This window comes from Salvelinus alpinus, chromosome 6, assembly GCF_045679555.1.
Source record: "Salvelinus alpinus chromosome 6, SLU_Salpinus.1, whole genome shotgun sequence".
Lineage (NCBI taxonomy): Eukaryota > Metazoa > Chordata > Actinopteri > Salmoniformes > Salmonidae > Salvelinus > Salvelinus alpinus.
In genome coordinates, this window is record NC_092091.1 from 18,651,368 (window position 1) to 18,666,290 (window position 14,923).

The 14,923-nt window shown below is 42.5% G+C and overlaps 1 protein-coding gene across 3 annotated transcripts in view; it reads right to left on the reverse strand.

The window, feature by feature from the left end:
• Positions 1-14,923, reverse strand: part of LOC139578289 (SRSF protein kinase 2-like) — a 95,460-nt gene that overhangs the window by 56,800 nt on the left and 23,737 nt on the right. Inside the window, exon 1 of one of the 3 annotated variants that reach the window (XM_071405695.1) lies at positions 3,023-3,733. The exons of the other annotated variants lie outside the window; for them this stretch is intronic. Within the exon in view, the coding sequence (XP_071261796.1) occupies positions 3,023-3,060 (38 nt within the window). The 5' untranslated portion in view covers positions 3,061-3,733. Of the gene's footprint in view, positions 1-3,022; positions 3,734-14,923 lie in introns of those variants that run through there. 3 annotated transcript variants of the gene reach the window in all.

The following is a 14,923-nucleotide window of genomic DNA, read 5'->3' on the forward strand; positions in this document are numbered from 1 at the left end:
GTATTATTTTAGTTAGGACAGGGTGTGACATGGGGGATGTTTGTGTGTATTTGTCTCGTCTTGGGTGGTTGTATTGTATAGGGGGTTTTGGTAGAGTTTATGGGGTTGTGTTTAGTGTAGGTGTCTAGGTATGTCTATGGTTGCCTGAATGGTTCTCAATCAGAGACAGCTGTCTGTCATTGTCTCTGATTGGGAGCCATATTTTAGGCAGCCATAGGCATTTGGCAGGTTGTGGGTAATTGTCTATGTCTAAACGTTAGTAGCTTGTGTGTGCACTTTCGTTTTGTAGCTTCACGGTCGTTTGTTGTTTTGTTAGTTTGTAAAGTGTTTCGTTTCGTGGTCATCTTCTTCGTAAATAAAAAAGAGGATGTATTTATATCACGCTGCGCCTTGGTCCACTCATTCACCAGAAGACGATCGTGACAGATAATGCATTAGGGATAATATAAGCCGGCTTTGTTATGACATTAACATACATTCTGGATGCCTTCTTATACTGCAACAAGAGCCCATAGTTCTTCTTCGAAATTCGACGTATTATGGATGAATGTCTATTTTTGACGCATTAATTCCTCATGGTATCAGAGTTAGTTCTGCACTGTTACAGGGTTTAAAAAACAGAAAGAACTCACGATGTTAACAGTTTCGGCATTAATTCCAAGTGGTTAAGGTTAGGGCTATGGTTTGGGGAAGGCTCTGCAAACCCACCGACCTCATACCATAATGGATAGAGAAAGCATTCTGCGGCAATACGCCATCTCATCTGGTGTGCTCTTAGTGGGACTATCATTTGTTTTTCAACAGGAAAATGACCCAACACACCTCCAGGCTGTGTAAGGGCAAGTTGACCAAGAAGGAGAGTGATGGAGTGCTGCATCAGATGACCTGGCCTCCACAATCACCCAACCTCAACACAATTGAGATGGTTTAGGGTAAGTAGGAGAGCAGAGTGAAGGAAGAGCATCCAACAAGAGCTCAGCATATGTGGGAACACCTTCACGACTGTTGGAAAATCATTCCAGGTGTAGCTGGTTGAGAGAATGCCAAACGTGTGCAAAGCTGTCAAGGCAAAGGGTGGCTACTTTGAAGAATATAAAATATAAATTCTTTGCAACTCTGCCTAGAAGGCCAGCGTCTCGGAGTCGCCTCTTCCCTGTTGACGTTGAGACTGGTGTTTTGCGGGTACTATTTAATGAAGCTGCCAGTTGAGGACTTGAGGCATCTGTTTCTCAAACTAGACACTCTAATGTACTTGTCCTCTTGCTCAGTTGTGCACCGGGGCCTCCCACTCCTCTTTCCATTCTGGTTAGAGACAGTCTGCGCTGTTCTGTGGGAGTAGTACACAGCGTTGAACGAGATCTTCAGTTTCTTGGCAATTTCTCGCATGGAGTCGCCGTCATTTCTCAGAACAAGAATAGACTGACGAGTTTCAGAAGAAAGTTATTTGTTTCTAGCCATTTTGAGCCTGTAATCGAACCCACAAATGCTGATGCTCCAGACACTCAACTAGTCTAAAGAAGGCCAGTTTTATTGCTTCTTTAAATCAGCACAACAGTTTTCAACTGTGCTAACATAATTGCAAAAGGGTTTTATAATGATCAATTACCCTTTTAAAATGAGACAGAACGAGTCTCCTTCCTGAGCGGTATGACGGCTGCGTGGTCCCATGGTGTTTATACTTGCGTACTATTGTTTGTACAGATGAAGGTGGTACCTTCAGGCTTTTGGAAATTGCTCCCAAGGATGAACCAGACTTGTGGAGGTCTACTATTTTTTGTCTGAAGTCTTGGCTGATTTCCTCTGGTTTTCCCAATATGTCAAGTAAAGAGGCACTGAGTTTGAAGGTAGGCCTTGAAATGCATTCACAGGTACACCTCCAATTGACTCAAATGATGTCAATTAGCCTATGAGAAGCTTCTAAAGCCATGACATCATTTTATGGAATTTTCTAAGCTGTTTAAAGCCACAGTCAACTTAGTGTATGTAAACTTCTGACCCACTGGAATTGTGATACAGTGAATTATAAGTGAAATAATCTGTCTGTAAACAATTGTTGGAAATATTACTTGTGTCATGCACAAAGTAGATGTCCTAACCGACTTGCCAAAACCATTGTTTGTTAACAAGAAATTTGTGGAGTGATTGAAAAACAAGTTTAATGACTCCAACCTAAGTGTATGTAAACTTCCGACTTCAACTGTACATATACACACATACACACACACGCACGCACGCACGCACACACGCGCACACGCACACACATTTACACTCCAGAATCTGACATTGCTTGTTCTGATATTTCTTAATTTACATTTGTTTAATTTGTGTGTATTGTAAGGAATTGTAAGGTATTACTGCACTGTTGGTGTTAGAGACATAAGCATTTCGCTGCACCTGGAATAACATCTGCAAAATATGTGTACGCGAACAACAACATTTTATTCAATTTTTGGGGGGATGGTTGTACGAGGTCTGATGTTCGGTTGTTGTCTTTCATGTGTTTTGAGATGTGCTGCTGGTGATGTGTTCGTCATTTGAAGTGTGATTGTTTTGTCCTGCTGAGATATGCTAGTGGCTGTGCTAATGTTGACATGTTGACAGATATGCTGTGTGAGTCCCTCATAGCCTTAGCAGGAGCAGCATCACCATCATACAGACAGACACACAGACAGACAGAGATGGTTTGATCAGGTGTTGTTGTTTTTCCACTGCCTGTATGAAAAGCTACATCAGCATGCAACAATTGACCACTGCGCCTTTTTCCTCACCGTGTCAGCACACTGCACCCTCTACAAACAATAGCAGACGACAACCGGCTAGAGATGGACAGAGATAAGGATAGACGGAGAGACAGATGGATAGAGAGAGAGAGAAAGAAGGAGGGTGGGTGGGGAGGGAGGGAGGGAGGGAGGGGATATGGGGGAATTCTGTAGCAGAAGACAGAATGACAGTCAGCCAGACAAAATGCATGGCATAGAGATAGACGGACGGAGAGACAGGGGGGCAGGGGAGGACATGTTACCTTTCGGGGGACGAGGATTTCTCTGAGTTCATGGACATGAGCGGTGCCTGTTAGCCGCTCGCTCGCCGAGGGACGACAGAGAGACGGCAAGGAACAGGCTCTCTTTTCTCTGCTTCTCTCCCTCTCTCCCTTCGTTCTGTGCCGTGTGTCTGTGTAAGGGGGAGGGGGGGCTGCCTCCCCTCCTCCTCCTCTCTTTCTCCTTCTAGCTCTCCTCCTCTTGCTCAGAGGAGAAGAAAGGATGGAGGACAACGCTCCAAGAGTAGTAAGGGGGAAAAAGCAGCTGTGGGCTGGCTGAGCAGAAATCTTCCTGCGTGTGAAGCGAGACAAGCAATGTCAGACGCCTTTCCTCAGACCCAGCTTCCTCCCTTCCTTTACCTCCTTCACCCTCTATTTCACTTTCGCTTTTTCAGAGTCGTTTTTTGACTCTCTTTCCTCCTGTTCTCTGTCCTCCTTGGTTGGTTCTTAAATGGTGATGAAATGAACACACAAGCTCCCACAGTCTCAATCCGCTTTGTCTGTCCTCCTCTTCCTTTTCACTCTCTCTCCCTTTCTCTCTCTCTCTCTCTCTCTTTCCAAAACAGCAGCAGTGCAGTAGCTGGCTCTAGCAGGCCTTCTGCAGCTCTGCACAACAACAGAGCCCAGAGCGAACTGGAACAAACCACTGCCTGACAGAGAGAGGGGGGTGGGAGGGCTGGGACCAATGGGAAACCAAACCACTTCTCCTTGAGGTCTCTCCTACCCCTCTCCCTGCGTGGTCCGGACCTCCCTCCTTCCCTCCATCCCCTTTGCCTTATTACGACATCCTGTATCTCGGGGCAACGCCACACAGATCTGACTCCCCCTCTATCTGCCATCCTCCTCTTCTCCCCCCTCCTCTTTTCTCTCGTTGTCTCTCAATCCATTTTCCGATGTCTTTTCTGCCTCTATGGTTGTAATGTGTATGGTTGTAATTATCTTTTCTCTCTACATTCCCTCTCTCTCCCAGCAGACGGGTATATTTCTGCATGAGAGAACAGCACAGAGAGGTAGCCAGAGGGTGTCATGACGGGGGTCTCTCTCTACTGCCCTCCCCCGTCGCTCTACTGCCCTCCCCCGTCGCTCTACTGCCCTCCCCCGTCGCTCTACTGCCCTCCCCCGTCGCTCTACTGCCCTCCCCCGTCGCTCTACTGCCCTCCCCCGTCGCTCTACTGCCCTCCCCCGTCGCTCTCTCGCTCTCTCATGCGCCGAATATAACAGATGTAGACCTTACCGTGAAATGCTAACTTAGAAGCCTTTAACCAACAATTCAGTTTTAATAAAATAAGAGTTAAGTAAAAAAGGTAACACAATAAAATAACAATAACGAGGCTACATACAGGGGGTACCGGTACTGAGTCAATGAGCGGGCGTACAGGTTAGTCGAGGTAATTGAGGTAATATGTACACTACATGTAGGTAGGGGTAAAATTACTATGCACAGATAATAAACAGCAAGTAGCAGCAGTGTAAGAAAAGGGGGTCTATGCAAATAGTCCAGGTAGCTGTGTGTGTGTGTGTGTGTGTGTGTGTGTGTGTGTGTGTGTGTGTGTGTGTGTGTGTGTGTGTGTGTGTGTGTGTGTGTGTGTGTGTATTCTGAGGTTACGGTTACTGACTAGCCACCCTCCGTTTGCACACAATGGAATTGCACGAGCAGGTAAGAGTCTGTACTGTCTGTACAAACACATACCCACGGCACACACAAACGCTGCTGTATGCATTCCATGCCGAATGTATTCAAGCTTTACAAAAACATTTGGGTCAGGCAAAACCATTCCGTATGTACTTTAAAGTTCATGAAACATAGGCTACAGAGAAAGTAAAAGGCTTTCCAGTAGATATTAGCCCTGGGTGAAACCGATGATGAAACAACCCTGGATTGCTAATGCTATGCATTGGCCAATGAGAGGCTTTGAAGCCACTGGTCAGCCATATTGGCACTCCCCAGAAGAAGCAGTCCTCCATAGGAATGAATGGAATTCTACAGTATTTCAATTAAATTCTTCAAGGACAAAATTACATGTATTTAAGTATTTTTTGTTATTGTAGTGGAGACAGTAACATCAGAACTTTAAAAAATATATACTCTTTTAAATATTTTTTGCTAACGTAATATACTGTTTTATTTTCCCAAGTGGTGAAGGTGTCTGTAATAGAATAAACGTGGCAAAAACAAATATAGATATTAATAAATGCATTTCTATAGTTTCCCAAATCATTTTTACAACGGTGGGAGAGTGCCAAGATGGAGGCTTGGGACTTCAACACAGCGCCCCCTGTCAGTCATCTAGTATATTTACACATCTTTGGGTGAAACAGGGTATAGTTCTAGCATTAGCACATGAACAAAAGCTCTGTATGAATGAGACTAGTGTTGTGTGGTGGTATGATCATTTAAATGGGGAAATCCACATGCAATCCATATCTGAGGACATGCATATCTGCCTCTAAGAGTGTGAGATTTAACATGCTCAGATAAGAATCGGAAACACACACATCTATAGTGCCACTCACAGCATATAACACATGTATAACACAACACACTGAAAAAGGATTACAATTAAGCAAACATGAGTGACCCATTCAATTGTCCTCATTATCTGTGGCTGTGGGCCAACAGGGAGGTAAACACTACTCTAAGTCACTATGCAGCCTCATAGCTGATCATCTCATTGCATTACTAATAGAGCCTAGGACCCCCCTCCACTACACACAGCTGATGGCACATATTTCCATAAAGGAGGAAAAGAACAGACTAAAGACCTGTCACCCATTTTAAAGAGTGACTGCCCTTAAACAACAAATCCCTTTGACAACAGCCTATGTGGCATCAATAGGAGTGAGAAACATTTATTCTAGTGTGAAAATTACTCTAACGAGTAAATGAAGGTTGGGTTTGGAGTAAATGAAGATTGGGTTTGGAGTAAATGTGAAGGTTGGGTTTGAATTACATTTATGTCAACAAGTCATCCCCCCTTTTGCCAAGCTCCACGTGCAAATCGCCCCTCCGTCTACTTTGCTTCCCTTCATTGAATGGACCTCTGTTGTTTCATCGCCCCCAACCAACGCATTCAAAGGATCACGGCTGTTTGAAACTGAAAAAACCCATGCAATGTACTCTTCCAGCTAGGGTTGAATATTTTGAATGTTGGCTTCCAGCAGGATGCACAGCCAACAACTATGGTTTGCATGCCATGCTGAAGGACCTCCATCATACAGAGCAGGTGGTTGGAGGGCATTGGTCCCCAGTGGTGGTGAGTATACCGGATACTAGACCATAGATCAGGGTTCCCCAACTGGTGGCCTGTGGATTTATTTGGCCCCCCAAGTTTTTAGAGCAAAGAAAAAACAATTATATACTGACCAAAAATATAAACACAACATGAAACAATTACCACGATTTTACAGTTCATATAAGGAAATCAGTCAATTGAAATAAATTAAATAGGCCTTAATCCATGGATTTCACATGACTGGGCAGGGGCGCAGCCATGGGTGGGCCTGGGATAGCAGGCCCACCCCACCCACTTGGTAGCCAGGCCCAGCCAATCAGAATGAGTTTTTTCAACAAGAGGGCTTTATTACAGACAAGAATAGTCCTCAGTTTCATCAGCTGTCCGGGTGGCTGGTCTCAGACGATCCCGCAGGAGGCTCTGGGCTGGCGCGGTTACACGTGGTCTGCGGTTGTGAGGCCGGTTGGACAGATTATTTCACTTATAATTCACTGTATCACAATTCCAGTGGGTCAGAAGTTTAAATACACTAAGTTGACAGTGCATTTAACTTCTTATGGCTGGGTGGCAGTATTGAGTAGCTTGGATGAAAAGGTGCCCAGAGTAAACTGCCTGCTACTCAGGCTCAGAGCCTAAGATATGCATAATATTAGTAGATTTTGATAGAAAACACTCTGAAGTTTCTAAAACTGTTAGAATGATGTCTGTGAGTATAACAGAACTCATTTGGCAGGCAAAAACCTGAGAAAAAATCCAACCAGGAAGTGGGAAATCTGAGATTTGTAAGTTTGCCTATCCAATATACAGTGGGATATTGGTCATATTGCACTTCCTAAGGCTCCTAGATGTCAACAGTCTTTAGAACCTTGTTTGATGCTTCTACTGTGAAGAATGAGGGAAGGAGAGCTCTTTGAGTCAGGTGTCTGGCATGAGCTGAACATGCACGCTCACGTGAGAGCGACCTGCTTTCCATTGCATTTCTGAAGACAAAGGAATTCTCCGGTTGACATTATTTAAGATTTATGTTAAAAACATCCTAAAGATTGATTCTATACATTGTTTGACATGTTTCTACGAACTGTAATGGAATTGTTTGACTTTTTGTCTGACCTGAGCGTCATGAATTTGGATTACTGGACTGAACGCGCAAACAAAATGAAGGTATTTGGACATAAATGATGGACTATATCGAACAAAACAAACATTTATTGTGGAACTGGGATTCCTGGGAGTGCATTCTGATGAAGATCATCAAAGGTAAGTGAATATTTACAATGCTATTTCTGACTTCTGTTGACTCCAAAACATGGCAGATATCTTTATTGGTTATTTGGGCTCTGAGCGCTGTACTCACATGGTGTGCTTTTTCCGCAAAGTTTTTTTGAAATCTGACACAGCGGTTGCATTAAGGAGAAGTTTATCTAAAGTTCCATGTTTAATACTTGTATCTTTTATCAATGTTTATTATGAGTATTTCTGTAAATTGATGTGGCTTTCTGCAAAATCACCGGATGTTTTGGAGGCAAAACATTACTGAACATAACGCGCCAATGTAAACTAAGATTTTGGGATATAAATATGAACTTTATCGAACAAAACATACATGTATTGTGTAACGAACTCCTATGAGTGTCATCAGATGAAGATCATCAACGATTAGTGAATCATTTTATCTCTATTTCTGCTTTTTGTGACTCCTCTCTTTGGCTGGAAAAATGGCTGGGTTTTTCTGTGACTAGGTGCAGACCTAACATAATCGTTTGGTGTGCTTTCGTCGTAAAGTATTTTTGAAATCGGACACTGTCGTGGGATTAACAACAAGTTTATCTTTAAAATGGTGTAAAATACTTCCATGTCTGAGGAATCTTAATTATGAGATTTGTTGTTTTGAATTTGGCGCCCTGCACTTTCACTGGCTGTTGTCATATCGATCCCGTTAACGGGATCTCAGCCGTAAGAAGTTTTAAACAGCTTGGAAAATTCCACAAAATGATGTCATGGCTTTAGAAGCTTCTGATATGATAATTGACATCATTAGAGTCAATCGGAGGTGTACCTGTGGATGTATTTCAAGGCCTATCTTCAAACTTAGTGCCTCTTTGCTTGACATATTGGGAAAACCAGAAGAAATCAGCCAAGACTTCAGAAAAAAATTGTAGACCTCCACAAGTCTGGTTCATCCTTGGGAGCAATTTCCAAAAGCCTGAAGGTACCACCTTCATCTGTACAAACAATAGCACGCAAGTATAAACACCATGGGACCACGCAGCCGTCATACCGCTCAGGAAGGATACGCGTTCGGTCTCCTAGAGATGAACGTACTTTGGTGCGAAAAGTGCAAATCAATCCCAGAACAACAGCAATGGACCATGTGAAGATGCTGGAGGAAACAGGTACAAAAGTATCTATATCCACAGTAAAACGAGTCCTGTATTGACATAACCTGAAAACCTGCTCAGCAAGGAAGAAGCCACTGCTCCAAAACCGCCATAAAAAAGCCAGACTACGGTTTGCAACTGCACATGGGGACAAAGATCATATTATTTTGAGAAATGTCCTCTGATGAATGGTCTGATGAAACAAAAATAGAACTGTTTGGCCATAATGACCATCGTTATGTTTGGAGGAAACAGGGGGAGGCTTGCAAGTCGAAGAACACCATCCCAACCGTGAAGCACGGGGGTGACATCATGTTGTGGGGGTGCTTTGCTGCAGGAGGGACTGGTGCACTTCACAAAATAGATGGCATCATGAGGAAAGAAAATTATGTGGATAAATTGAAGTAACATCTCAGGACATCAGTCAGGAAGTTAAAGCTTGTTCGCAAATGGGTCTTCCAAATGGACAATGACACCAAGCATACTTCCAAAGTTGTGGCAAAATGGCTTAAGGACAACAAAGTCAAGGTATTGGAGTGGCCATCACAAACCTGACTCAGTTTCACCAGCTCTGTCAGGAGGAATGGGCCAAAATTCATCCAACTTATTGTGGGAAGCTTGTGGAAGGCTACCCGAAACGTTTGACCCAAGTTAAACAATTTGTAGGCAATGATAGCAAATACTAATTAAGTGTGTCAACTTCTGACCTACTGGGAATGTGATGAAAGAAATAAAGCTTAAATAAATCATACTCTCTACTATTATTCTGACATTTCACATTCTTAAAATAAAGTGGTGATCCTAACTGACCTATCACAGGGAATTTTTCCTTGGATTAAATGTCAGGAATTGTGGAAAAATTTAGTTTAAATGTATTTGGCTAAGATGTATGTAAATTTCCAACTTCAACTGTATATATATTTTCATTGTTGGACATAATGACTGTAAAAACACCAGTAAATCCACTCCAAGTGATTTAAATGTTTCAATTCTGTAGGCTCCTCAGAGGAAGAAGGGGAGGACCATCCTCCTCAGTGAATTTCATACAAATTATAAATGTTATCCTTTTTAGATAAAACCATACTAAATATATTCAAGTCACTAAATATTTGATTAAAACACACTGTTATGCAATGAAGGTCTACAGTAGCCTCAACAGCACTCTGTAGGGTTGCACCATGGTGTAGCCGGAGGACAGCTAGCTTCCGTCCTCCTCTTGGTACATTGACTTCAATACAAAACCTATGAGGCTTTTGGTTCTCATCCCCATCCTGAGACTTACACAGTAACTATGACAACTTCTGGTGGACATCCTCCAACCTATCAGAGCTCTTGCACCCAATCAAAGGATCAGAGAATGCTAGCACTGCAGTGCATAACACGTGGTGAGTAGTTGACTCAAAAGAGAGAGAAAGACAATAGTTGAAGAATTTTCACAAATTAATTTCTTAAAAAATGAAGGAGAAGCAAGAGAGAGATTGCCAAAAACAAATCACTTTCAGTTTCACTTACTTAGCTACCAAATGCAGCTGGCTAGTTTAGTTACTCAAACACCCAGCTCAAACAGAGGGATGCTATGTTAGCTAGCTGGCTATGACTATCCGACACAACACTGTAACTCTTCCAAGTCAAGGTAGGCTTTTGGTTTTATTAATTTATTGCCACTGGGGCCCGCTGGTGTAACTGCTTACTAACTATTAACTGTAATCTTACTGCATGATTGTAGCGGGTTTACTAACACATTAGTTCTATTATCTATGTTGACTAGGATGTTACTTTAGCTAATATGGGGACAACAATGTAGGCTGTGTGTAGCGATTATGACATTTATTTTACATTTTATTTCACCTTTATCTAACCTGGTTTGGCTTAGAAAGTTTTTTTCGCCTGGTCACAGACAGCTGATGTGTTGTTCATTGAAGTCCACAAACGAAGGGAAAAGCTGAGAAGAGGAGAGTGCATAGCGGTGAGATGGAATACAACATGGCTGCTATGAAAGTGTACTGTGTTTATGAGTGATCAGGGGTATATTCATTCCACCAATTCTGCCGAAAAATGTTTCTTACACGGAAGCAAACAAAACAGTGATAAAAATACCCAAATTTGTCCAATAGAAACTCTCTTGAAACTGTGGACTAATGTTCACACCCTATATAAGCTAGATGCAGGCAAGAGCGTGCAAGGCGGTATTGAATGGGTCACTGTCTGTCCATGTGTTACTGTCTATCATCTCAATTCTTCTCTCAACCTGTGTGCACCTACATTGTAAACTTTCATTTATAGGCTAGGTTGTAGCAACCTCATGATGGGTATAGGGAAAATTTGAGTTTCATGTAGTAGTCTAAACCTATTGACGTTACATTGAACTGGGTGAATGGAAAATGAATGACAGTCATCCAACATGCTGTAATAAAAATAAGGCCATGGTCATGAAGAAAAACTAAATCGCCCTCCCTCATCATAAGCGACTGACTCCCACGCATAATAGAGAGACATGTGCTTGTATACAAATGTAAGCAAGGTTTAAATTATGTTTTAGTCAAATATTATATCTGTTTGGGCTCCTTGCGGTCAATTTGCAGTCTACAAATTATTTGTAATTATGTTCCATCCCCCCCGACCATCCGTGGCTGAATCTAGTTGATGATCCCTGCCATTGACTGCTGGTTATGTATCTGTATATGTAGCTATATTTTGATAATTATTATCACTATCATCGGTAGCATAGCTGTTGTTAGCTAGCTAGCTACATACCTACCTCGCTACCTACTTACCTAGCAATACAACTCGGATTTGACTTGGAAACACGATAACATTTCAAAAGATGGCAAATTATACGTAGGAAAACTTTTGGCATGATTGTGATGTAGCCAGATTGACTTTAGATGCAGTATAATTTTATCCAGCTAACTAAGATTGAGGGGACCACCGTATTTTAGCTCGCTAATATTAACATTGCTAGCTATTTTTGACCAACTTTGCTAGCTTGCAACAGTAATGGCAACCTTGCCATCTCTCTAAAGTAAACTGGACAATATCATAATGGCCAAGTTTTTCCTACTAATTATTTGCCTACTTTAGCAACGTCATCGTATTTCCCCTCTAAATTAGGGGAATTTACATGAAACAGTCACATTAGCCTCCGAGGTGCAACCCATGTCTAGGGCGCAAATAAATATTGGATGCAGCTATGGTGGTACTAGCTAACTCATGTCTGACTACAACAGTGTACTAACTAGCAGAAACAACCTAAAAAAAAAACATGGCCATAGCAAAACATGTCACAGTTAGTTGCATAGTGTAACGGCGTCACCGGCCGGAATCTAATCTAATCTGGAGCCAGTCAGTCTACATCTGTAAAGCATATAATTTGCTTCCATACAAGATTACGTTATTTCTCAAGCTGTTTATAATTGAGGGATGATGACACTCATTGACCCTGTTTTTCTGTTAAACAAAGTGCACAGTTGGGTACCAGACTGATCCCTTGGTCATGAAGGGATGCTGGGACCTACCAGAAGGAGCAAAGGTGGGTATCATAACATGTCCAGCAATGTGATTGCAATGGTTTAGCGACCTCCAAAAATAATTTAATTCACTTGCTATTTTCACAGCTTGTCAGGCAATACCTCAGAATAAAAGTGTACCCTTGTGACAGGTCCTCCATTGTTGGCCGAGTCTTCCTTACTGCACTGATGACACAGACAGCTTCATCAACAACTACAGGTAATGTGTGTAATGTGAAGAGTGAAAAGTTGTATTAAAAAAATACCCAGCTTGATAAAATAGTGGACTAATTCCCCAGCCAAGCAGATACAGCTAGTAGTAATTTTGATTGGGTAGTGTATTAGCGAAAAGCGTTTATATGCAAATGCAATTATATCACCGTCACAGCCCCTCCCAACATCACCTCATAAGATTGCCTGCTGCAGTTGTTTGAGAGATGTCCAGTTTGCAGCTGAACATGCAGAATAGAGAAGACCAGCAAGGGGGCCCTCATCATTATCATGCAGACATGCCCTCGCTGTGAGCATTCCTATGAATAGAACAGTCAGTCACACGTTGGCAAGTATCCGGCCAGCAACATTCACCTGTCAGCGACAACAGCTTTCACAGGCTCATCATTTGTACAAATACAGAAGATAACCCACTTCATTACTTTGATACATTTGATAACCCAATTGTGAAAAATAATTTATGTAAACTGACATTATTTGTTGCTTATTTAGATATAATGTCTAGGGCATAACCTAGCCTTGTGGGACCAGCCTGATCGCTGTGTTCACCATTGTATGTCACTTCACATTTGATGATATCTGAAGTGAAATAGAAAGGTGAAAGCAGTGATCAGGTTGGTTCCACCAGGCTAATCATAACCACCATTTATAATGTAATCAGTGCTTTGTGTCTCTGTCTGTCTGTCTGTCTGTCTGTCTGTCTGTCTGTCTGTCTGTCTGTCTGTCTGTCGGTCGGTCTGTCTGTCTGTCTGTCTGTCTGTCTGTGTGTCTGTGTGTCTGTGTGTCTGTGTGTCTGTGTCTGTATCTTTGATGAGGGGCCAGGAGCTGATCTATGCTGCTATACTTGATGGGGTCTTGGCATAGGCCTCACCACCAGTCTCACCTCTTGCCTGCTCACCAACGGTTGTGTAGAGGTGGAGAACACAATTAGATACATTTAGTCTGACTTATTCAAACTTCAGCATAGTATACAGTGGGGCAAAAAAGTATTTAGTCAGCCACCAATTGTGCAAGTTCTCCCACTTAAAAAGATGAGAGAGGCCTGTAATTTTCATCATAGGTACACCTCAACTATGACAGACAAAATGAGAGAAAAAAATCCAGAAAATCACATTGTAGGATTTTTTATGAATTTATTTGCAAATTATGGTGGAAAATAAGTATTTGGTCACCTACAAACAAGCAAGATTTCTGGCTCTCACAGACCTGTAACTTCTTCTTTAAGAGGCTCCTCTGTCCTCTACTCGTTACCTGTATTAATGGCACCTGTTTGAACTTGTTATCAGTATAAAAGACACCTGTCCACAACCTCAAACAGTCACACTCCAAACTCCACTATGGCCAAGACCAAAGAGCTGTCAAAGGACACCAGAAACAAAATTGTAGACCTGCACCAGGCTGGGAAGACTGAATCTGCAATAGGTAAGCAGCTTGGTTTGAAGAAATCAACTGTGGGAGCAATTATTAGGAAATGGAAGACATACAAGACCACTGATAATCTCCCACGATCTGGGGCTCCACGCAAGATCTCACCCCGTGGGGTCAAAATGATCACAAGAACGGTGAGCAAAAATCCCAGAACCACACGGGGGGACCTAGTGAATGACCTGCAGAGAGCTGGGACCAAAGTAACAAAGCCTACCATCAGTAACACACTACGCCGCCAGGGACTCAAATCCTGCAGTGCCAGACGTGTCCCCCTGCTTAAGCCAGTACATGTCCAGGCCCGTCTGAAGTTTGCTAGAGAGCATTTGGATGATCCAGAAGAAGATTGGGAGAATGTCATATGGTCAGATGAAACCAAAATATAACTTTTTGGTAAAAACTCAACTCGTCGTGTTTGGAGGACAAAGAATGCTGAGTTGCATCCAAAGAACACCATACCTACTGTGAAGCATGGGGGTGGAAACATCATGCTTTGGGGCTGTTTTTCTGCAAAGGGACCAGGACAACTGATCCGTGTAAAGGACAGAATGAATGGGGCCATGTATCGTGAGATTTTGAGTGAAAACCTCCTTCCATCAGCAAGGGCATTGAAGATGAAACGTGGCTGGGTGTTTCAGCATGACAATGATCCCAAACACACCGCCCGGGCAACGACGGAGTGGCTTCGTAAGAAGCATTTCAAGGTCCTGGAGTGGCCTAGCCAGTCTCCAGATCTCAACCCCATAGAAAATCTTTGGAGGGAGTTGAAAGTCCGTGTTGCCCAGCAACAGCCCCAAAACATCACTACTCTAGAGGAGATCTGCATGGAGGAATGGGCCAAAATACCAGCAACAGTGTGTGAAAACCTTGTGAAGACTTACAGAAAACGTTTGACCTCTGTCATTGCCAACAAAGGGTATATAACAAAGTATTGAGATAAACTTTTGTTATTGACCAAATACTTATTTTCCACCATAATTTGCAAATAAATTCATTACAAATCCTACAATGTGACTTTTTTGCCCCACTGTATGTGTGTGTGTCAGATATCACCTATCCCTAACTGCCATTGGTAATAGAACAGTGACTGTGTGTGTACAGTATGTGTTCACA